Source organism: Hyla sarda, chromosome 2 (genome assembly GCF_029499605.1).
Source record: "Hyla sarda isolate aHylSar1 chromosome 2, aHylSar1.hap1, whole genome shotgun sequence".
In the NCBI taxonomy this organism is placed as follows: Eukaryota; Metazoa; Chordata; class Amphibia; order Anura; family Hylidae; genus Hyla; species Hyla sarda.
Window position 1 is genome coordinate 326,278,977 of NC_079190.1, and position 25,836 is coordinate 326,304,812.

Genomic DNA, 25,836 nt, shown 5'->3' on the forward strand with positions numbered 1-25,836 from the left:
TTCCTGCACAGCCAAAGGCCCATGAAAACCAGTCAATAGACATCCAGCCGGTGTGTGTGGGTGGGCACATATAAATGATGACATTGAGTGAGTGGTGAGTGATGTTTTACATCACTGTTGAGCTTACAGTTGAGCATGCGCCTTCAACTGAGCAGAGGGAATAATAGGTGCAACATGTGTTCTCTAGCCTCCTCCTACCTATATCCAGTACTCCCTGCTAGTAAACAAGGCAGTGTTCTACATGATTTCCTGGTTGCTGGCTTTGGCTGTTTTAGGTATGCAACACAATACCTGACTACTGTCAGACATTCAAACAGCAGTAGGTCAGGTCTGGGTTAGAAAAATAAAAGAATGCTAGATTCGTAGCACATTCCAGATTTATAGATTAGGAATGCATACGTTTCCCATAAATAAAAAAAATATAGCTCCTTTGTGTGATAGTGTAGTGTTCCAGTAGGTCTGTTCCAGCTACCCTGCTAAGAAAGTTGTCGGGTGGCTAAGAGTCTAAAGGTTTGCTTAGTGCCTAAAAAATATTTATACAAAAAAATGTTTTATTAGGTACTGGAGAGTTCTGCAAATGTGTTTTTCTGCATTGAACTCAATTCATTGTGTACACTAAAGTCTTCCATAATGTAAGGGGTTAAAATTTCACCAAATAATATACACAGTTTAATGGTGCTTTGGTCATGCGCTATTCTTTGCCAATTATTGCAGGAGAAAGTCCCTATTCAAACTTTCCTTTTCGGGGGAAATGGCAGGACCTAAACCTGTTAGCCAGTAGAAGACAAGCAAAGTTGGTCTTAGGTTTGCTACTGTTAGGCATACCTACACATAGGCCACATGTCTTATAGGGGCCCATTCACACTGTGTTTTCAAATGGAATTCTTCTCTTGACTTCTGCTGTGAAAAATGCGGTACAGAAACCTCCCATATTTTTTTTTGTGGGATTCGGCTGAACCATTCACACTACAGAATTTCTGCAGCGGACACCAGACTAGGCCGAACAATAAACATGTTTTTTCTTTCAGTAGAATCTGCTCAGAAATGCATTGCGATCTATGGAGCGGTCCTCTTCACAGATGGAATCTCTGCCCAGAATATTTCCTGGTGAAGATTCTGTAGTGTGAATGAGCCCTAAGTCTACAGTCAAGTCATTGTTCCTGCTCTTTTCTGCACCATTACATATGCTAGATCACATGTCACTTTACCAGCAGTCCGCAGACACCTTTCTTACAAGAAGAGTTAACTGTATGGCCACCACCACATAAGACTTCTCGTACAAGCTGAAAGCAGAAACAATTTGGGAGGGGATTAATTAAAACAGTTTGAGCTAAAATGCTGTCGGGTTTTGCCCATAGCAACCAATCACAGCTCTGCTTTCATTTTACCAGAACTTGTTTACATATTAAGGGTACGTTCAGACGTATAGGATCCTATAGTTGACTATTAGAGTATAAAAAAAAAAAAAGTAAAAAAAATATTTAAAATAAAGTAAAAAAAATTGAAATATCTCTTCCCCCAGTAAAATTGTAAATCATCCATTTTTCCCATTTATCCCCCCAAAAAGCATAAAAAAAATAAAATAAACATATTTGGCATCACCGTGTGCATGAAAGTCTCAAATATCAAAATATCTTGTTAAGTATGCCGTACAGTGAACAGCGTAAACGTGAAAATAAAAAAAAGTCCAAAATCGCTGCTTTTTTTGTCGCATTTTATTCCCCAAAAAATGTATGAAAAACTAATAAAAAGTAATATATAAGCAAAAGTGGTACTAATAAAAACTGCAGATCACGGCGCAAAAAAATTATCCCTCATACCACCTCGTATATGGAAAAATGAGAAAGGTATAGGTGGTCAAAATAGGGCAATTTCAAACTTACTAATTTTGTTAAAATAGTTAGATTTTTTTAAAGCGGTACAATTATAAAAAGGCATATATCATGGGTATCATTTTAATTGTATTGAACCACAGAATAAAGAAAACATGTCATTTTTACCGGAAAGTGTACAGCGTGAAGACAAAACCTTCCAAAATTTGCTAAATTACTGTTTTCTTTTCAATTTTCCCACATAAATAATATTTGTTTGGTTGCGCCGTACATTTTATGGTAACATAAGTGATGTCATTACAAAGTAAAATTGGTGACACAAAAAACAAGCCCTCATATGGGTCTGTGGATGGAAATATAAGAGAGTTATGATTTTTAGAAGGCGAGGAGGAAAAAACAAAAATGCTAAAATAAAATCGGTCTGGTCCTTAAGGCCAAAATGGGCCTGGTCCTTAAGGGGTTAATAGATGGACAGCCATGCTAATTTAGTGCCTATGTGCACAATTTAATAAATATCAGTATTAAATTTTGTGTGCAAATTAATTGTCTGGTCTTTTGTTTAGGTCTTCAATTTTCTCAATGACATGTTTATGATTTCTACATTTACACACATCCAGGTACCACTCAACTTAAAGAGGACCTGTTGCCACCCCTCAATATTCTATATTCATATCCCCGACTGCAAAATCCCGCCAATCACCTGAAATTCATTCCCATTATTTAAATTAAGTTCACACCCATCTGACTAATTTCCTGAATTGTTAGACAAACTATAGACGCTCATATCTCTTGAATGGAGAGGCGCATAAAGAGACTGTAAAAAGTTATATTCAGAGTATCCTAAGCTATTTAATGAGGTTGGCCACAGGTTGTCTTTAAGAAGCCTCACAACCACGTCACCTAGACAGTACTTTTAAAGAGAATCCAAGGCAGGCAGACACTTTCTTTACTGGGGTACAAACAGCAAAGTTTTTGTCCACAAATGGCCTTTATCAAGCCAAGACAGACATGTCTTAAAAAACATAATTAGTTCAAGCGCATTTCATCTTTAATGGTAAACAGACTGTGGTGGTGGGTGTGAACCCCTGGGAAAGTGAGGGGGACTTGCAGTGACTAGCAGAAAATGGTGTAGCAAAGACAATATAGTACATAGAAATTTGCTAAAAGGGGTATTACCAGATTTTTTTTATTTGTCTTTGCTACAGGGGCTGTAAAGTTAGTGTTGTTCATAATATAGTGTCTATTCCCATGTTTGATGGCTGGTCTTGCAAAACTTATGTGATCTTTTCCCTGATGTTCATTTTTTATACAGCATACACAATAAGTGTTGCCTCAGCTTTTCCCAGATTGTAGTGGGGCCCAAGACATTACATCACTGGTCAGGTGTTAAAATGGAGCCTGTCTTTGCTTTAATGGGTGGAGCGACTGCTGGGTTGGGGGGGGGGTGCGAGATCATTCGCCACAGGGCTGCAGCTGTACTGCAATGGGTCAGGTAGCTGATGTGTGGCAGTTAGAAAAGTGACCTAAAAATTACAAACAGCGGATCTTGGGACTTGTAGTTGTAGGGAAGGAACTCCAACAGGAAATAGCTGGTTCACAAAAACAAAAGCAGCATTGTAATGGTACTCTCACAACATAGCCATTTGGCCCCTAGACAAGCACAGATCCTTCCTAAGCATGACCATTACTTTCTGACAGTTAAGAGTTGTCTAGTGAAAAATAACTTATCCCCTATCCAAAGATAGGGGATAAGTTATAGATCACGGGGGGGGGGGGGGGGGGGGGGGGGTCCGAGCGCTGGGCCCCCCTCGCGATCTAATGCACGGGGTCCCGGCAGTCAGCTGGAAGGGGGCGTGCCGACCCCCAGCACAGAGCGCCGGCTGACACGCCCCTCCATGTACCCCATAAAGATACATGGAGGGGGTGTGCCGGCCGCGGCTTCCTGTGTGGTCGGACGTCAGCTTCTGGCAAACTGCCGTGACCCTGTACAGGAGATCGTGGGGGTCCCAGCGCTCGGACCCCACAATCTATAATTTATCCCCTATCCTTGGATAGGGGATAAGTAATTTTTCACTAGACTACTCTTTTAAGTACTAAAGTCACCTTATTGTGGATAACACTTTTTTAAACTCGATTGTTTTAACAGAGACAGAGTCAGTTAGATTTCTGGTGCCCAAACCAATAATGGTCTGTGTCACATGGGTTACAATAGGTGTTCACAAAAAAGTGACACATTGAGGAGGGACTGCAAAAGTAGGAATTTTTCCTATTGGGGGAACTCTGTATAGTTTCTGGCCTGATTGTGTTTTGGTGCCTACAACTGTGAACTGTAGGGATCAGACCGGAAATGAAGGTAGCTTAAACAAATTCACAGTTCTTTTCTGGAGACAACAGACACAGTCTCTTACATAATTAAACAAAAAAAAAATATTGCTGGAGCAGGGCACCCCACAAAGCAGGGCACCCTTGTGTACTAGGGCATCAAGCTTATTCTGTTAACCTTTCTGGTCGTTGCTAGTCCCTTAATCTTTTTACATTATGAAGATCCTAGTTTTTTGGCTCACAGCTGAAGTCCTAGTGTCTTGCTATGGGGCCCTTGTGCAGCTTATCCGCAAAGGTTTGTTTTCTCCTTTTTCCTCTTAGGCTAGATTCATACTGTTGAATTTCTGGGCAGAATTTCTGCCGGAGATTGAGCCGGCGGCACTAGGACCACGTAGACTACATTGCCATCCCCATAGATGGCAATGCATTTCTGAGCAGATCTCCCAAAAGATCCACCCAGAAATGCATTACAGTCTATGGGGGGGGGGGGGGGGGGGGGGCAGCAGTGCAGTCTGCTTGGTCCTAGCGCCACCGGCTCGATCTCCGGCAGAAATTCTGCCCAGAAATTCTGCAGTGTGAACCCAGCCTTAGCGTTCTCTTAGTTGGGATCAGGTTGAGGTGTTGACCAAGACAATACTCTTAGCAGTAGAATGGCTAGTGTGCTTAAGGCTAGGTTCACACTGTGGAATTTCTGGGCAGAATTTCTGCCAGGGAAAGAGCCGGCAGCACTAGGATCGTGCAGACGACATTGCCGTTCCCATAGATGGCAATGCATTTCTGAGCAGATCCCCCAAAAGATCCACCCAGAAATGCATTGCAGTCTATGGAGGCAGCAATGCAGTCTGCTCGGTCCTAGCGCTGCCGGCTCGATCTCCGACAGAAATTCTTCCCAGCAATTCTGCAGTGTGAACCCAGTCTAACTCTCCTCCACACTCTACACTAGACTACTCCTTGTTTCATGTTTCTCTCAGTAGAGAGGCTAACTGTGAACAAACTCCTTACTTTCCTCTGGAAGGTTCCTAGCTAAAAGTGTGCGCTTGTTAAGCCTTCTGCTCCAAGCCATGCCTGGTAGAAATACAATTAGGGTATGTTCACACTGAGGAATTGGGGCGTAAATCAAGCAGAAATTTTCTGCCTCAAAATATTGTTACTTTTCCACAAGAACTCACAGAGATTTCGTGCGGAAATGCAGGTTTCATTCGGAGGAGGAGTATCAAGTATTTCTATTCATAAATTTATTTTTTCATGCGGAAATTCCTCTCCAATTCCATGTGTATTCCACGTGGAAATGCTTCTGACTCAAAAAAAATATATAACATTGATCTCTATGGGAGAACGACGCTGATTCCGCCTGAAAGAAAGAACATGTTCTTTCTTCAAGCGGAACAGACTTCCTCGTCAGAATTCTGCTTGAGGAAATTCCTCAGTGTAAACTGAGAGGCAGAAATTCTGTACAACTCTATGGGGGTTTTCACTGCTGAATGATTTGGAGAGGAAAAAGCGAGCAGAATTACTTGTGGAAATTCCTCTCCAATTCCTCAGTGTGAACATACCCTTACAGTGTCAAACACAGAAAAAATGTATAAAACAGCATAAAAATGTAATACATATATGCAACAAGGTACTGGCTGGACAACATCCAACCAAAAACCTAGCAAGGATCCTAGTGGGACTCTAAGTGCTTGACCATTGATCCATTTACATAGGGGAAATGAGACCCATGATTTTGTGATTGGTGGAGGTCCCAGAGATTGAATCCCCACCAGATTATTAGCATTTTTAAACATTATAAGTGAATATAAGAATTAAGGAAACATTGTTGTTTAATTTATTTATCAATGATATAGAGGATGGCATTAACAGCTCTGTTTCTATCTTTGCAGATGACACCAAGCTTTGTAGCACGGTACAGTCTATAGAGGATGTGCATAAGTTACAAGATGACTTGGATAGACTAAGTGTCATCGCATTCACTTGGCAACTGAGTTTCAATGTGAATAAATGTAAAGTTATGCATCTGGGTACTAATAACCTGCATGCGTCGTATGTCTTAGGGGGGATTAAACTGGCAGAGTCACTGGTAGAGAAGGATCTGGGTGTACTTGTAGATCACAGACTACAGAATAGCATGCAATGTCAGGCTGCTGCTTCCAAAGCCAGCAGGATATTGTCATGTATCAAAAGAGGCATGGACTCAAGGGACAGGGACATAATACTCCCCCTTTATAAAGCATTGGTACGGCCTCACCTGGAATATGCTGTTTTGGTCGCTTGTACATAAAAGGGACACTGTGAAGCTGGAAAGGGTGCAGAGACGCACGACTAAACTAATATGGGGCATGGAACATCTTAGCTATGAGGAGCGATTAAAGGCGTTACAATTGTTTAGTCTTGAGAAGACACGTTTAAGGGGGGGATATGATAAACGTATATAAGTATATTAATGGCCCATACAAAAAATATGGAGAAAAACTGTTAAACCCCCCCAAAGGACGAGGGGGCACTCCCTCCGTCTGGAGAAGAAAAAGTTTAGTCTCAAGGGGCGACATGCCTTCTTTACCATGAGAACTGTGAACTTATGGAACAGTCTACCTCAGGAACTGGTGACAGCAGGAAAAATTAACAGCTTTAAAACAGGATTAGATACATTCCTGGAACAAAATAACATTAATACTTATGAAGAAATATAAAATCCCATCCCTTCCCCAATATCGCGCCACACCCCTACCCCTTAATTCCCTGGTTGAACTTGATGAACGTATGTCTTTTTTCGACCGTACTAACTATGTAACTATGTAACTATTATAGGTGATAACCTACTCTGGCAAAAAAACTCACCCTAGCTTTGGGAGTAAGCAGCTTTAAACTGTTGTAACACTCACGTTTCTGAAGATAGGAACACCGGTGTTTGTGGATCCGCTGAACCTGTGTGGCAGATGACTCAGACTGTACCAGGGAGCGGAGTCTAAGGTGCCGCTGGTCTTCACCAGAGCCCGCCGCAAAGCAGGATGGGCTTGCAGCTGCAGGCGACACCCAGGTTGCTACCCCTGGCACGGCTCGACCACACAGGTGGCTGAGGAGATGCGAGGCACAGGAGGGATGAGGCAACTCGTAGTCAGGATAGCAGTAAGTTAGTAGCAAAGTAGCAAAGTCAGGAAGTAGCAGGAGTTCAGTAGGCAGGCGGCAGAGGAGCAAGGTCAAGTCACAAAAGCAGGAGACCTGGTACACGGCAAGGCAATACAATGGAACACTTTCTCTAGGGCACAAGGCAACTAAGATCCAGCAGAGAACTGAGGAGGGTGGAGGAATTTATAAACAAGCCACAGGTGGTTACACTAATGAGCGTACTGGCCCTTTCAATCTTAAAGCTCCGGTGCGCGCACGCCCTAAGGGACGGGGACACGCGCGCCAGAGCAGAGAGGTGGAGGCAGAGGCAGGAGAAACACCCAGAGAGTGACGGACTGGGGCTCGCATGTGGGCGTGTCCCGCGATGCGAGTCGCAGCAGAAGGTAAGGAGACCATGCGCTCACGGCCAGCGTGTGAGGCCAGAGCGCATAGTGTAACACCTGCATTTTTCTTGTCAAATTGCTGGACATTTCAGTGGAATCTGGCAAACACAGTTATAAGTCAGTGAGGTCCAAAAGTGTGAACATAACTTAACATGTTAGCAGTGTACACAGTGGCCATCACAGTATAAATGTGTTTTAGAACTGTAAGCATTCTTTGGATTATAAAAAGCAGATTCTTGAAGTTTATATTTATTTTAATGACCATTAATAGCACTGGTAGCAATCTCTACGTATAGTTTAGTCGTTTAGTCATTCTCTGAAATTGTTTGTTTGCAGTAACTTAGGGAAGTGACTTCACTTTGAGCTATGTGTAATAGAAGGATTTTTTCTTTACCTGAATACAGACATCTGACACACCCTAGGAGGTGCAGTAATACGGAGCTTACACACTGTACAGTACAGGAAATCGGGCAGTCAGATCATGAGCTATTTTATACCTTCAGGGCATATTATTTATCTCATCAAGGTGGTGTCCTGTACTCCTAAACATGAAACATTAACTATTTTCTTCCTGGAGGTACTATCCCAACTTCTCTACAGTAATGTTGTCAGTACAATTATATTCTGAGTCTTTAAACTGTGGCGCAGATTTATTATTCTACTGAGACAAAAAGTAATGTGGTTTTGCCCATAACAACCAATTACAGCTCAGTTTTCTTTTCCTATGCTTTTTGATGGGAAGGGATAGTCTGGTAATTTTCCTTGACTGCCCCATGTTACATTGAAGAAACTGAAATTTGCAGTGGTTCTGTTCTCACAATATAGTAAAAAAAATGAAGTTTATGGCATATTTATAAAAATATTTTTTAACTGAATTTAAATTATCTGTACACACACACTGCAAACAGTTATTTTGGGAAACTAAATCAATGACGATATAAAAAAATGCTGGGTATCCGTCAATTTTTTTGAAGACAGTCTTCCCTTTTTTCCTCAGACAATTACTTTATTTTTGGGAATTCTATTGTCATGCCAACATGAACACTGCTTCTGCAAAGTTAAAACTGCAGTACTATGTATATCTTGTATACAGGATAACTGTCACGATTCGGCTGGCTGGAGGTGGATCCTCTGTGCCAGAGAGGGATTGGCGTGGACCGTGTTGGTGGACCGGTTCTAAGTTGCTACTGGTATTCACCAGAGCCCGCCGCAAAGCGGGATGGTCTTGCAGCGGCGGTAGCAACCAGGTCGTATCCACCAGCAACGGCTCAACCTCTCTGAATGCTGAAGATAGGCGCGGTACAAGGGAGTAGACAAGAGCAAGGTCGGACGTAGCAGAAGGTCAGGGCAGGCAGCAAGGATCGTAGTCAGGGGCAACGGCAGGAGGTCTGGAACACAGGCTAGGAACACACAAGGGAACGCTTTCACTGGCACAATGGCAACAAGATCCGGCGAGGGAGTGCAGGGGGAGTGAGGTATAAGTAGGGAGTGCACAGGTGGGAATACTGATTAGGCCTGCTGCGCCAATCAGTGGCGCAGCGACCCTTTAAATGGCAGAGACCCGGCGCGCGCGCGCCCTAAGGAGCGGGGCCGCGCGCGCCGGGACAACACAGACGGGGAACGGGTCAGGTACGGGAGCCGAGATGCGCATCGCGAGCGGGCGCGTCCCGCATCGCGGATCGCATCCCGGCTGGGAGTAATATCGCAGCGCACCCGGTCAGCAGGTCTGACCGGGGCGCTGCGAATGAGAGAACGCTGCGAGCGCTCCGGGGAGGAGCGGGGACCCGGAGCGCTCGGCGTCACAATAACTAATGTAAAATGCCTGTTTATAATCAATTAAAGTAACAGCAACATTGTATCTTTATTTTGTTAATTTCTTTAATAGCATACATGAATAAATATATTTTTGTCCACTCTGTGACCCGAATGTATTAACAAATCCTGGGAGACCAGATAAACAGGTTACACATTTACATGTAAAACTTTACCTGCCAGTCCAATCCTGCCCTGACATTACTTGGCAGAACATTTTTCTTCTTATAAGCAAGTGAAACATTAGATATTTCATGTTTGTTTCTGCACCTACAAGTGCACTATTTTTGAGCCAAGCTCAAGAGATTTAACTCTGAGGGAGTATATACTTTTGCCACATATAGAAACAATTGTGGAGATTTATCAAAACCTGTGTAGAGGAAAAGTTGACCAGCTGCTCATAGCAACCAATCATATTGCTTCTTTCATTTTTCGGAGGTCTTTTTAATAATGAAAGAAGCGATCTGATTGGTTTCTATAGGCAACTGGTCAACTTTTCCTCTGCACATGTTTTGATAAATCTTCCCACATTTGTATATTATTCACATATCCATATTTGGGTAAAGCTTAGTGTTTGCAAAAACTTTAGATTTTAAATGGAAAAGGTACCGGATTCTTCTGCATCTTTGGATATCAATCAACACAAGACAACTGAATCCCGAATACTACCTAGAATGTAAAAAGGCAGAAGAGATATTCTTGCCAACAATCTGGTGAGTTTACATGTGTTTTTTAAGAAGGCACTCCTTTTTTTTTTTTTTTACTGTTAACCAGCCAGTCTAATATGAGGCCAAAATGTTGTCACTGTGTAGATCTAGAATATGGAAGGTAACAGTAGATCTAGATGTGAGTTGGGTGAACCATTCATGCCCAACTGGTCCTGGTGCTCTAAAAATAATGTTAACTGCAAAGAAACAGTAAAATTAAGAGTCTCTAATATTCAAAAACTTTAGTTTTCTTTCTTTGCATAGTTGGATTTATGTAGTAAAGCTTTAGTCAGGATGGAAACTTCACACCAACTGTATATATTAGCAGTCTACTACGATAAATATATGTTAGAAAACACAGTGGACATTCTAGCTCTTCTCCTAAAATGTATAGATAACTCCTAAGTGTTAGAGTTTAGTTCACACCTGGGGGTGAGTTATAGACCTATGATGAATTATTGTGAAAGTGCCAGTGCCAAGACTTGTGGGCTACTTAGAGGTTCAGTATTGTGCTATGGTCCTGTCCTTATAGGTATACCTGTGCTGTGTGGAGCTTGGAGCAGGCATGCTGTGTCTAGGATGTGGTATGTGATGAGTAACCATGTTTGGGTGGGTGCGTCTGATGAGCATACTGACACACTCCCTTATCACATATACTGCGGAGACTTCTAGGTGAGCCGTGGTTTAAAAAGCCAGCTCAAGGAAGCAAACTGCAGTTGGGATTTGGGGTAGAGAAAGAAACACACTCCCAGTAGAGGATATCAGAGAAAAGTGAAAGTCCAGGTGAGTCTCACAATTGTGCTGCAAGCTAGGCATAGGCATTTTAATACCTGTGCTTCTTTCTGCAGAGACATTTTATAAACGTTATAGGGAGTTACCAGGCTTAATATGAAGAAGAATCAATGGATCTATAATGCTTTAAAGGGAATAGGCATCGGTTAGGAGGGTGCCTCATAATGGAGTACTGCTTTGGCTGTCTCTGTGCTTGATGGATTCAAAAAAGGTGGTCACTGGTTCCTTTTATTCAACTAAACTAAATAGGGACCTGACAGAAGAAAAATCCACTAGTCCAGTTATTACCTTATTTTTTCATGTCAGCTCAGTAAGTGTGGACATATTGCCAATGGCATCGGATATCTCAGAGTCTTGTACCCTTTTAAGAAAAACTTGTAAAAGTCAAATACTTAAGTGTATCATGAAGAAGTGTAGATCAGGTGAATGACCTGTGATTGTTCCAAAGAAACTTAAGATGGTCATCAATTTCTAATCATAGACCTAAAAATTTCTGGTGGGATCAAATTGGATGGAGCTGCCAATAGATATCTAATGTCTACTGCCAACTTTAGAGCCCAGATCTTTTTTATAGACTGTTACTGCTACACAAAGACAAGGACATGGGAAAGGTCACTGGCATCAGTCCTCTGGACACCTTGCTATACTAATAGTTATTATAAGGCCTTTTAGGTCAGTTTATGGTATTTATTATACCAATATGCCAACTGTGTCCTATGTACTATATTTGCAGTCAAGCAAGTACCATGTATAATATCTAGTACATTGCACATAGAATGAATACGGTGTGCAGGAGCTCATGACATAGCTGACCATGTTCAGGGCAGAAGACATAATATACTAACTAACAATAATCTACATTTACCCTTTTTAATTTAGAGACTTGTGAAAAACTTGCAAACAGGTTATCATCTATCCGTTTGGTGTTACTTGCTCTGTTCTTTTGGGAAACCACACACATTGAAAAACCTATTTATACATGATACTATTATGAAAACAGATGGTTCTCTGCAGTAAAAATCAGAACAAAGAATCCCATGGAGTTAATGTTTGATTTTGGATTTCACTCACAGGTATTGAAGCTCAAGAGCAAAGGATGTGGTTATGCATCATACTTCTAGGTAAGGCTCCAGATTGTGTCCCTTCAGGGGGGGATTATTTTCCTTTAATTATATGTACTGTGCTCTTTATGGAAAATATTTTATGCATGTCTAGAGTGGTAAATGTTTCCTTAATTCTTATGTGTCTATATATTTTTGCCTTGGGCCACTAAACTGTACTGGGAGAATAGAATTTTTCATTCCCTGGGCCAGCGCAGAGCGGTACAATTGCACACACACAATTGCCCTAACTGTGCACAATTCACAAAAAAATGTTGCAAAAACTCCCACATTGCACTGAAAATTTGTAAAAATAAAACTGAGCTTATTCCATTTTTTTGCAATTTTGCCACTCTGCACTATCACAGGGAATGATATCTTCTCCTATCTGTCTTGTAGGATAGTATGCCAGAAAAAAAATGTGTCTAGTAAAGATGAAAGGATCATATGGCACCTTTATTAAATATAATTTTAACAGGAGAAAATACAGTAAATGTCATATTCTGCAATAAGAACAATTAACTTGTTAATAAAGTTACATTTATGACTTCTGACTGTTCCCAAACACATATCTGTTTACATAGCAGCAGTACCATGGAAACAACATGCCTTATGAGTGAGCCTGCCAACCAAGGCCTATAGGGATGTCATCATGCGTTCATTTTCTGGCTTCAGGGTGTTCTTTCAAATCCAGGATTTGACCAGGATTTGTTGAGGTTATGGGATGCAGTATTTGAATCTGAAACCAGGTGTGGATCATAATGGGAGTAAAAGTACAAAAAACAGATACTCTTCTACTCTTTTTTTAAATGCAGGACATTAAACAAATTATGCCAACATTAAGTATACATAGTTTGAATGTGAATTATTTCCTATTTCAAATTTTTTACAAAATGTTGACCAAAATTTACCACTAACATTAATTTCACAAAAAATACATAAAGACAGATCAGATTTAAAAAATGCGTTCTTAAAGGAGAATTCCGGCAGAAGTTTTTTTTTCTAATTAAGGTCATTGTGTGAGATATAAAAAAAAATAAACCTCTACTTAAACTGCAGTGTGACTGACATCTACGGAAACACCCGGGCCCAATGTGTCATTCTGCAGCTCAGTGAATCGCTGGGTGCAGGTATGTCCAGCCTTGGATAGCTACAAATTGTCTACCATAGTATTTTTAGTCGTATACATTGATGTCAATAAAAAAATAAATTTTAAAACATGCATCAGTTTTTGTCCGATTTTTGCCAAACAAAAAACAAAGTCCTACCACGGTTTTGTCTATTGTTAAAAAGCCGTATAGTCAGGTATAGGGCGTTATATAGTATTGTAGTCAATGAGAACATAATGAAAACGTATGGGTATACGATTTCATATGGTTTTGGCTCGTATGATTTCAATACCTCTAAACCATTTGCCACCCGCATGCACAAACCGCAGAGTGAATGCACCCATTGAGATATGATTATTATAGTCACCCGATCTTACTTTTTGCATCCGATTTTACTTTCAACACCAGATTTTCCAATTCTCTTCCCTTCATTTCCTTGGTTGAACTTGATGGATGTATATCATTTTTCAACCATACTAACTATGTAACTTTGTAACAGTCCAACTGTCAGATGTCAAAATCGTGACGAGAACCTAGCCTAATATAGTTTTTTCATTAGATGTATGTTTTGCATTTATTTTTATTTTTTTATTTTTGTATTTTAAATAGGTTTTGCAACCCTTGTGAACACACAGCAAGACTGCTCACGTGGAGGATGTTATCCTGCAATGGGTGATCTTCTTATTGGAAGAACGGAATACCTGAGAGCTTCTTCTACATGTGGAATGGAAAGACCAGAAACATACTGCACACCATTCGGAAAGGTTGGTGAACATATATTTGCATATATCACTTATGAAGCATGGTCCAACTTCAGCTGATCATTATTTTGGATTGTACTGAAGTGTATATATATCTGTGTGACTTTGTGTGTATATTAGAAATTTGGAATCTAAAAGATTCAGGGACACATGTAGCTCAGTCTTCTTCCATAAAACCCAATAAGAGACTGCGGACGTTTCAGTGTTTGGGTGAGAAAATCTTAACTTGATTATGTTACTAATATTACTTTGTTACTTTATTCAGTAAAAGTTCTCTGCTTGACCAGTAACCTGGGTTTCGTGACCCATAGGGATCTACAAATGTTATATAATTTGGCTTTTGAAGTTTCAGTTACAGACATGGACAAAACTGTTGGTACTCTTCCGTTAAAGACAGAAAAAACCACATTGCTCTCTTAAATAACTTGAAACTGACAAACGTAATAATGAATAACAGCTTATTGAAAATTAACTGATGAAAAAAATCAGACATTGCTTTTGAATTGTGGTTCAGCAGAATCATTTTGAAAAACATGTCCTGGACAAACATGATGGTACCTAAACCTAATATATTGTTGCACAACCTTTTTAGGCAGTCACTGTAGTCAAGGGACTTCTGCACTTGAGACTTCTGCACTTGTCTACAGGTATCTTGGCCCAGTCCTCATAAAATACTGCTCCAGCTGTCTTAGGTGTAAAGGATGCCTTCTCCAGACTGTATGTTTCCGCTTCTTCCACAGAACTTCAATAGAATTCAGATCAGGGCTCATAGAAGTCCACTTAAGAATAGACCAGTCATTTTCTGTTAGCCATTCTTGGGTGTTTTTAGCCTTGTGTTTTGGGTCATTTGGGATGGAAAGCACGTGGTGTTCGGCAAAGTCGTTGAAGGCTACGAACTTTTAAAAGGAATTAAGTAATGTAATAGCCAGACCCCTATTTTTAATATTCAGGGACTCTATAGTAACAGGGACTGTTCCCAAGGACTGGCGCATGGCAAATGTGGTGTCAATATTTAAAGAGGGGTCAAAAGGTGACCCCGGGAATTATAGACCTGTTAGTTTAACCTCTGTTGTATGTAAATTGTTTGAGGGTTTTCTAAGAGATGCTATTTTGAAATATCTTGATAAAAATAAATGTATGACTTCATATCAGCATGGCTTTATGAGGGATCGGTCCTGTCAAACTAACCTGATCAGCTTTTATGAGGAGGTGAGCTCCAGACTGGACCAGGGGCAATTGCTGGATTTCCTATATCTGGATTTTTCCAAAGTAAGTAATGCGGTACCACATAAAAGGTTGGTGCATAAAATGAGAAGGATTGGGCTGGGGGAGAATGTGTGTAGGTGGGTAAGTAACTGGCTCAGTGATAGGAAACAGAGGGTGGTTATTAATGGAACTTATTCTGATTGGGTGACTGTTACTAGTGGGTACCACAGGGGTCAGTCTTGGGTCCTGTTCTATTTAATATATTCATTAAGGACCTTGTAGAGGGGTTGAGTAGTAAAGTAGCACTCTTTGCAGATGATTCTAAACTCTGTAAAGCAGTAAACACTATAGAGGAGAGTGTACTGCTACAAATGGATCTGAATAGATTGGAGGTTTGGGCTGGGAAGTGGCAGATGAGGTTCAACACTGATAAATGTAAGGTTATGCACATGGGGAGGAAAAATCCGGGCTGGGATTATGTATAAAATGGGAGCAAACTTGGGATGACTGACATGGAAAAGGACTTGGGAGTCTTAGTTAACAGTGAATTTAGCTGTAGTGACCAGTGTTGGGCAAATAAAATCATGGGGTGCATCAATAGGGGCATAGATGCCCATGACAAGGAAAGCTTTGTGGCTTGTCCTTTGGACAGATGAGACAAAACTGGAGCTTTTTGGCAAATCAGATCAGCTTGCCACTGTACCCACGGCAAAGTATGTTTTTGGGCTACATCTGGCATAGGGTGCATTGAATATGTACAGGGTACAATTAAATCTCAAGACTATCAAGGTATTCTGAAGGGAAATATGCTATCCAGTGTCAAGAAGCTTGGTCTTAGTCGGAGGTCACGGGTCCTCCAACAGGATAAGGATCCAAAACTGGCTAAGAGCAAAACATTGAACCATTCTGAAGTGGAATTCTATAAGCCCTGACCTAAATCCTATTAAAGATCTGTGGAAGGAGATAAAACCTACAGTCTGGAGAAGGCACCTTTCACACCTGGAACAGTATCATTTGAGGAGTGGGCTTAGATACCTGTAGACAAGTTCAGAAGTCTCATTGAGAGTTACAGAAATCACATATTCACAGTGACAGCCTTAACAGGTTGTGCAACAAAATATTAAAGGAGTACTCCGGCACGCACTTTTTTCCTTTTATCCCGTCCGGGCTGCAAAATAAAAGAAAACACACTTTCTCTTACCTGCCAACGAGCCCCCGGAGCTCCGGTACACTCCGGTACAGGTGTTCGGTCCCTGGGCTGTATTCTTCTTACTTCCTGTTAGCCCGGCACCTCACATGGAGCTTCAGCCTATCACACGCCGCAACGATGTCCCGCCTCGGCCGGTGATAGGCTGAAGCTCCGTGTGACGTGTCGGGCTAACAGGAAGTAAGACGAATACAGCCCGGGGACCGAACACCTGTACCGGAGTGTCAACTGCACTAAACCCAACACACTGGATTATAGTGTGGGTGACCAGGAGTAAAATGAGATATCACTTACTTAAATTGTTCCATGTGTTTTTTTTAAGATAAGGCCCCCCGCTGCTAGTTATTTTAAGTGCGTAATGAAGGCGGGATACAGCTTCATTACGTCTTGTATTCTGCGCTATGAATGCAAATCTTATGCATATTCCTTATTCTTCACTCTCACGTCCTAGTCATTAATACGTGAAGATTAGCTAGCGGCACACGTACTCTGCAACAACAACAGATCGCTCACATATGTGCAGGATGTGAGAGTTTAGAATAAGGAATATGCGTAAAATTGACGGGCATAGTCCAGCATACAGGATGGAGGCAGAGAAGCTCATCAAGTTTACCTCCATTGTTCACTAAACCTAATTAGCATTCCAGCATTGGGAGCCATATCTTGAAAACATCATGTCATTTTCCCTTTAACCTCTTAAGGACGCCGTGACCCTGCATCATACCGTGTTGGTCCTGGTGGCTAATGATAGCCGGGACCCTGGGCTAATAGTGTGCGGCACCGATCGTTGTGCTGCTAACTGCTGTTAACCCAAAGTTGATCGCTGCGTCTAAAATGAAAGTGAAAGCTTCCCGGCAGCTCAGTCGGGCTGATCGGGACAATCATGATAAAATCGCGATGTCCCAATCAGCTAGGACGTGAGCGGAGGTCCCCTTACCTGCCTCCGTCGCATCCGATCGGCGATTGATTGCTCCAAGCCTGATATCCAGGCTTGAGCAATCGACCGCCTTTAACTGTATGGACCTATAGAATAAAGATAAGGTGTAATTTTTACCGAAAAATGCACTGCGTAGAAACGGAAGCCCCCAAAAGCTACAAAATGGCATTTTTTTCCTTCAATTTTGGCACACAATGACATTTTTTTTCCCTTTCGCTGTGGATTTTTGGTAAAATGACTAATGTCACTGCAAAGTAGAATTGGGGGCACAAAAAATAAGCCACCATATGGAATTTTAGGTGCAAAATGTTAAGCATTATGATTTTTAGAAGGTGATGAGGAAAAAATGAAAATGCAAAAACTGAAAAACCCTGCATCCTTATGGAGTTAACAGAAGCGTACCAACAATTTTGTGCATGTCTGTATTACTGCTGAGTGAGACAGCCATCGTGAAATCTCACTATTGTCAGCAAGTCTATTTTTAATGTGTAACCTTTTATACACTTACATAACTTCCACTTGCTAATGCTTTAATATGGGTTGGATGACTAGGGGGTGGATTTCCATGCCTAGCACTGGTAAGTTCACAAAGAAAGTATCTTAGAGGACACTGCCCCTTGCACACAGTCAAAGAGGAGAAACAGCAGACTTATTTTGTAAAACGTGTCTGCTCTTTCTGACCCTTGGAGAGGAATTGAGGCGTACATTTTTTTCTTATTCACTTAACGTGATTGCCTTGTGCTTTAGTTGGCAGTCTAGTTTCAATCCATGAACCAGACACATCTGCTTGTTCCTTTGCGCATTATAACCCGAAATGACACAAATTTAGTAAAATGAATAGTTAGAAATTACCGTATTTTTCGCCATATAAGACGCTCCGGCATATAAGACGCACCCAATTTTAAAGGAGGAAAATCTAGAAAAAAAAGATTCTGAACCAAATACTGTAGTAAAATATTTTATATCAGTATAGTTCCCCCACAATAGTTGGCAGTATAGTTCCCCCACAATAGTTGGCAGTATAGTTCCCCCACAATGGTAGGCAGCTCCTCCCCCCTCCCCCCCACAATGGTTGGCAGTATAGTTCCCCCACAATAGTTGGCTGTATAGTTCCCCCACAATGGTTGGCAGTATAGTTTCCCCACAATAGTTGGCAGTATAGTTCCCCCACAATGGTAGGCACTGGCAGCTCCCCCCCACAATAGTTGGCAGTATAGTTCCCCCACAATGGTAGGCAGCTCCCCCCCTCCAAAATGGTAGGCAGCTCCCCACCCTCCACAATGGTTGGCAGTATAGTTCCCCCACAATGGTTGGCAGTATAGTTCCCCAACAATGTTTGGCAGTATAGTTCCCCCACAATGGTTGGCAGTATAGTTCCCCCACAATGGTTGGCAGTATAGTTCCCCCACAATGGTTGGCAGTATAGTTCCCCCACAATGGTTGGCAGTATAGTTCCCCCACAATGGTTGGCAGTATAGTTCCCCCACAATGGTTGGCAGTATAGTTCCCCCACAATGGCTGGCAGTATAGTTCCCCCACAATGGCTGGCAGTATAGTTCCCCCGCAATAGTAGGCAGCTCCCCCCCACAGACATACAGCTTCCAGCCATATACAGTGTATGGCTGGAGGCTGTATCTCTGTGTGCTTCCCCCACAGTGTTTCGGTCACTGCTCCTCTGGCCCAGTGTCACATCTACTGCTATGGCCTATGGACCATAGCAGTAGGTGCCGGGACCGGAGGAGCGGTGACCGGAACGCTGAAGATTATACACCGCCGGTCACTCACCAGGCCCCGATCGGCGTGCGTCTTCCTCCGGTCCTCCGGCGCCTCTATGGTTGTACGCGCGGGACGTCACTGAGGTCCCGTGCGTACAACCATAGAGAGGCAGAGGATCTCAGGAAGACCGCAGGAGGACCGGAGGAGGACGCGCATCGGCCGGGGAATGGTGAGTGACCCGCGGACAGCCTTATGTCCCGAAAAGATTTTTCGGGACATAGGGATGTCCGGCATAGGAAAACCTATGATTTTATCTGCCCGGGCCGGCTCCTGTGTGCGGCTGCAGGCGGGGGCCGGCCAGAGCAGGTAAAAACTAATACTGTATATTAAAAACCAGGGGGCCTCCAGCTGTTGTGAAACTACAACTACCAGCATGCCCAGACAGCCTTTGCCGGTCCGGGCATGCTGGTAGTTGTAGTTTCAGAACAGCTGGAGGCCCCCTGGTTTTTAGTATACAGTTATTAGTAATTCACTTGCCCGGCACCCGGAACTGTATGTTCCAGGCGTAGGGCAATAAACATAGCCGGTGTGAGGTGAAAAATTCACCGGCGGTCATGAGGCTGCTGCGGGTGGGGAGCGGGTAGTCAGCGCTGTACCGCACCGCCGCAGCCTCTGTACTTACCGCTGACTTCCCGCTCTCGCCCGCAGCAGCCTCGGGCATATATTCGCCGTATAAGACGCACCAACTTTTCCCCCCACGTTTTGGGGAAGAAAAAGTGCGTCTTATACGGCGAAAAATACGGTATGCATTTACTTCTTAGTTAATGCAAGCAAAGGAAAAATGGAGGGGGGGAGGCGGCTCAGCTTTAAATTACTGTATCAATTATGGCGTGGTGCTACTAAGGGCGTGAAAGGCACATGAAACACCACAGAAGAAAAAAGTCACACACCTCAATACAGTAGCCCACCTCTCATAGGCAAATTATTTGACAATAAATATGTGTCATTTACAAAAAAATATACTTTATTGCACATGAATTGGTTACAAAAATACCAAGGACATACAATTTAAAAACACTTAAAATACCCAAACATCTTAGGCAACCCTAAACTCTAGGGGGGCAATAATGGCACACTCTCCTATAAACACCCACTATCTGGTAAGAACACTCAGTATGTGTGGCACCCCCGCTGTTCCTGAGTAATGAAGAGAATGTATAAGAAAGCAAGTCTACGGGAGTGTATTAACAATATATGCAGTGTTGCAAGGAAGATGAACCCCTTTCCCCATAGAATTGCCAATGTAGGTGGTAAGAGCCCTGTTCACTATATCAGTATAAATACACAGCAGTATAACACTAAATAATGAAGAGAACAGGTCAAACCCAGATGGAGGTGCAGGTTCAAACACAAATACTTATCATGAGTGGGTGTCCACACAGAAACCCCACACGTTAAATCACCCAATTGGTGACTTCCTCAGGGGTAAAGGGTTACAAACAAATGTCCAATTTATATATACAGTATTAACTGTGCAAATGGCTAAGAGATGTGGGAGCAGGAAGTCCCTCCCCAAGCAGTACCTCCCTCCCCAAGCTCTTCTGGCACGGAGTAGGGACGTTGCCTTGACGACGACGCACAGGGATGTTGCGCATGAACGTCCCTGTGCGTCGTCGTCAAGGCAACGTCACTACTCCGGGGCTGGGCCCGAAGCACGGAGAAGAGGCCCTCCCCGGTGAAAATGGACAGCCCGCAACGACTAACCATCCCCACCGGACGGTCCCTGCAACATAGATGGCCCCGAACAGATCCTAGATCTGAATGAACTAGTCGTATGAAATACTTTCGTGTTTACATAGTTGAATGTGCTGACAACTAAATAACACAAAAATTATCAATTGAAATCAAATTTTATTTATCAACCCATTGAGGTCTTAATATGGAGTGACACTCAAAATCAAAATGAAAAACCACACTACAGGCTGATCCAACTTTGATGTAATGTCCTTAAAACAAGTAAAAATGAAGCTCAGTAGTGCCCGTATGACCTCCCTACAACGCCTGGGCATGCTCCTGATGAGGTGGCGGATGGTCTCCTGAGGGATGTCCTCCCAGACCTGGACTAAAGCATTGGGACAGTCTGGGGTGCAATGTGGCGTTGGTAGATGGAGCGAGACATTATGTCTTAGATGTGCTCAATCGGATTCAGGTCTGGGAAACAGTCGGGCCAGTCCATAGCATCAATGCCTTCCTCTTGCAGGAACTGCTGACACACTCCTGCCAGGTCTACCATTGTCTTGCATTAGGAGAAACCCAGGGCCAACCGCACCAGCATTTGGTCTCACAAGGGCTCTGAGAATCTCATCTCAGTACCTAATGGCAGTCAGGCTACCTCTGGCAAGCACATGGAGGGCTGTGCGGCCCCCCAAAGAAATGCCACCCCAAACCATTACTGACCCACCGCCAAACTGGTGAAGCTGTTCTGCAGACATCAGAACATTCTCCATGGCGTCTCCAGACTCTGTCACATGCTCAGTGTGAACCTGCTTTCATCTGTGAAGATGGCGAATTTGCCAATCTCTGGCAAATGCCAAACATCCTGCACGGTGTTGGGCTGTAAGCACAACCCCCACCTGTGGATATTGGACCCTCATACCACCCTAATGGAGTCTGTTTCTGACCATTTGAGTGGACACATGCACATATGTGGCCTGCTGGAGGTCATTTTGCAGGGCTCTGGCAGTGCTCCTCCTGCTCCTCCTCCACAAAGGCGGAGATAGCGGTCCTGCTGCTGGGTTGTTGGCCTCCTCCACATCTCCTGATGTACTGGCCTGTCTCCTGGTAGTGCCTCCATGCTCTGGACACTACACTGACAGACATAGAAAACCTTCTTGCCCCAGCTCGCATTGATGTGCCATCCTGGATGAGCTGCACTACCTGAGCCACTTGTGTGGGTTGTAGACTCTGTCTCATGCTACCACAAGAGTGAAAGCACCGCCAGCATTCAAAAGTGACCAAAATATCAGCCGGGAAGCATAGGAACTGAGAAGTGGTCTGTGGTCACCATCTGCAGCTCCACTTCTTAATTGGGGGTGTCTTGCTAATTTCCACCTGTTGTCTGTTCCATTTGCATACCAGCATGTCAAATTGATTGTCAATCAGTGTTGCTTCCTGAGTGGACAGTGTGATTTCACAGAAGTGTGATTGGCTTGGAGTTACATTGTGTTGTTTAAGTGTTCCCTGTATTTTTTTTGAGCAGTGTATATTATGTCCGATATCTACCAGCTGCAAACATGGAGACACTTGCCAGAGAAAACACAACATACAATGATGTGTATGACCCTACTATTTCATGCTTTCACCCCAGAGATTTATACAATCTATTCTATGACTCACCAAGAAAACCAGTAAAAAGAAGTTCTTCATTCAACCCATCCGGAGACACTGACTTCAAATTGAAGATCCATCTGGCCTCAATGTGTAGTAGGCGATTGGAGACTGAGCCTCCATGAATATTAGTAACATTTCCAAAGCCACAAAACCGTAGGCCCGAGGGTCTTCCCTGGTGGTATATAGAAAATGATCTGCAACTGAAGTCAGAGTCTTGTCACGTCCAGTGTCTCTTTGTGCCAAGGAGACTGTGGATAAATATTTCTGTATTCTTTTTTGTAGCTGCTGGCTGGTTTGTGCGATGTAGACCTTATAGCATGGACATACTATCACGTATATAACATTTGCTGTTTTGCAGTTAATTTAGCTCCTAAAGAGATACTCCTTTGCATCTCCTGGATTCACAAATATAAGTGTTGGACAGAAATATTGGCAGACATTGCAGTCTCCACACGGAAAAGATCCTTGATGTTTTTGTCCCCTCTGTAATTTCTTGTCTGGCCTTTGGAAATGGCTGTGTGATAGAAGGTCTTTCAAATTAGGAGCTCTTTGGGATACCATTGCAGGTCTGGTGGGTATCAGTCCCCGGATGCGGTTATCCATAGAAAGCATGTTCCAATATCTCTGTAAGATGTTCTGAAGTGCATCCCATTGGTTGTTGTAGGTTGAGATGAATCGAAGTTCTTCTATTTGAGCTTATTTTGTAGTCTCCAAAAGTTCTGTTCTATCTTTAACTCTTGCCTGTTGAAAGGCTCTGGATATTACTTCTTGGATACCTGCGTTCTTTAAACGGCTTTGAAACTTCCGCTGACTGCTGACGAAAATCCTGTTCATTACTGCAATTTCTTTGTACTCTTGAAAATTGCCCTACTGGGATGCCCCAAAGTGTGTGTCCTAGATGAAATGAGGAGTTGTGCAAAAGACTGTTTGTAGCCGTTTTTGTTTCCGGTTTTAGAGATCTGTTGCTACTCAATTCCCATTACAAGATACTTTCAGATCTTGAAATTCTACAGAGGAGGGTGAAACGGAAAATATTCAGATAATTTTGGTTGAGGGAGGAGATGAACTCAATACATTCCTCCCTCGTACCTTGCCAGAAAAACAAAATGTCATCAATAAAGCGGTACCAACGTAAAACCTTATGAAAAAACCGTGATGGGTACACGTGTGTCTGCTCCCAGTGCCCCAAAAAGAGGTTAGCATAGAAGGGCGCACATCGTGCATCCATCGCGATACCAGAAATCTGCAGAAAAAACTGTCAGTCAAAAAACGAAATAATTATGATGTTACACAAACCTAAGTAAATCAATCAGAAATGAATCCAATCTTCTGTTTCCAGTGGAATTAGAGTCCAAGAAATACATAGTAGCCGTGATTCCATCTTTGTGAGAAATATTAGAATAGAGAAATTCCACATCACAGGTTACAAGTAAAGTATTCTCTGGCACAGTTAGATCTTCCAAACTTTGTATCCAGTGGATGGAGTTCCTGATGTAAAAGGCTAAAGAAGTAACCAAACAACTTTTACTATGTAAAAAGTAATCCAGAAAAGTGTAGGCCTTTCGCAGAGACTCCCGATTCCTGATATGATCGGGCACTTTAGGCAACATGTAAAAGGTGGCAATTCTTGGGTTATTTACCTGCATGTATTTCTTTTCTTTCTTCGTAATAGCCCCATGCTCTGCAGCCAAATCCAATAAATGCAGTAATTTTCTCTGAAAGACAGAAGTGGTATCAGAGGGACGTCTATGATAGTGGATATGATTTTTTGGGTAGGGATGTATGTGAATAGACTTGCTGAAGATTTCATGATTTAAAATGTGTGTATTTGGTTGGCTGTCTAGAGGGCTGACGGATGTGGCGCAGTGGGGTCTCTCCTCCCATGACTAAGTTTACTGGAGGGCCAATAGAGGTAATATAATACAATGAATCATCCTACTAATAGGAAACATTCTTGATTAAGGAGGAATTGGCATTAAGCGAGGAATTGTGCTACAGGGATGTACTAGTGTCGGTAGAATATCAATAAAGGGCTAAATTCTATATCTTTATTTTCTATTTTTTATTTTTTGGGGGGTGGATCCCATGTGGATCATATAGTATGTATTTGTTACACATACATATAGATGTATGTGTATATATATATACTTGTATATTAGTGATTTAAACAAAACAAAAATGTTATTTTTATAAATGTTTCACATTTATTTTCACATGTAATTGTTTATAATTATTTTTAATGTTTTAATTATTACAGTTTAACCCCTTAACGATGCAGGACGTATATTTACGTCCTGCGCCGGCTCCCGCGATATGAAGCGGGATCGCGCCGCTCATCAACGGCCAGGACCCGAGGCTAATACCACACATCGCCGATCGCGGCGATGTGCGGTATCAGCCCTTTAGAAGCTGACCGTCGCTTCTAAAGTGAAAGTGAAAGTGACCCAGCTGCTCAGTCGGGCTCTTCGGGACCGCCGCGGTGAAATCGCGGCGTCCCGAACAGCTTGCAGGACACCGGGAGGACCCTTACCTGCCTCCTTGGTTTCCGATCGGCGAATGACTGCTCCGTGCCTGAGATCCAGGCAGGAGCAGTCAAGCGCCGATAACACTGATCACAGGCGTGTTAATACACGCCTGTGATCAGGATGAGAGATCAGTGTGTGCAGTGGGACCTATAACACTGCAAAAAAAAGTAAAAAAAAGTGTTAATAAAGGTCATTTAACCCCTTCCCTAATAAAAGTTTGAATCAGCCCCCTTTTCCCATAAAAAAAATAAAACAGTGTAAAAAAATATAAAAATAAACATATGTGGTATTGCCGCGTGCGTAAATGTACGAACTATAAAAATATATAATTAATTAAACCGCACGGTCAATGGCGTACGCGCAAAAAAATTCCAAAGTCAAAAATTTTTGGTCACTTTTTATACCATTAAAAATTAATAAAAAGTGATCAAAAAGTCCGATCAAAACAAACATCGTACCAATAAAAACTTCAGATCACGGCGCAAAAAATTAGTCCTCATACCGTCCTGTACGTGGAAAAATAAAAAAGTTATAGGGGTCAGAAGATGACATTTTTAAACGTATACATTTTCCTGCATGTAGTTATGAGTTTTTCCAGAAGTGCGACAAAATCAAACCTATATAAGTAGGGTATCATTTTAACCGTATGGACCTACAGAATAATGATAAGGTGTAATTTTTACCGAAATATGCACTGCGTAGAAACGGAAGCCCCCAAAATTTACAAAATGGCGTTTCGCCGTGCATTTTTGGGTAAAATGACTAATGTCACTGCAAAGTAGAATTGGCGATGCAAAAAATAAGCCATAATATGGATTTTTAGGTGGAAAATTGAAAGGGTTATGATTTTTAAAAGGTAAGGAGGAAAAAACGAAAGTGCAAAAACTGAAAAACCCTGAGTCCTTAAGGGG

General features: G+C 42.4%; 1 protein-coding gene across 3 annotated transcripts in view; it reads left to right on the plus strand.

The window, feature by feature from the left end:
* The window catches only part of LAMB3 (laminin subunit beta 3), a 134,200-nt gene that overhangs the window by 25,445 nt on the left and 82,919 nt on the right, over nucleotides 1–25,836 (plus strand). The window contains exons 1-3 of one of the 3 annotated variants that reach the window (XM_056557940.1): nucleotides 9,937–10,188; nucleotides 12,048–12,095; nucleotides 13,793–13,947. In XM_056557940.1, the coding sequence (XP_056413915.1) occupies nucleotides 12,071–12,095; nucleotides 13,793–13,947 (180 nt within the window). In that variant the 5' untranslated portion in view covers nucleotides 9,937–10,188; nucleotides 12,048–12,070. Of the gene's footprint in view, nucleotides 1–9,936; nucleotides 10,189–10,871; nucleotides 10,966–12,047; nucleotides 12,096–13,792; nucleotides 13,948–25,836 lie in introns of those variants that run through there. The other 2 variants (XM_056557942.1, XM_056557943.1) reach the window with 2 other exon arrangements.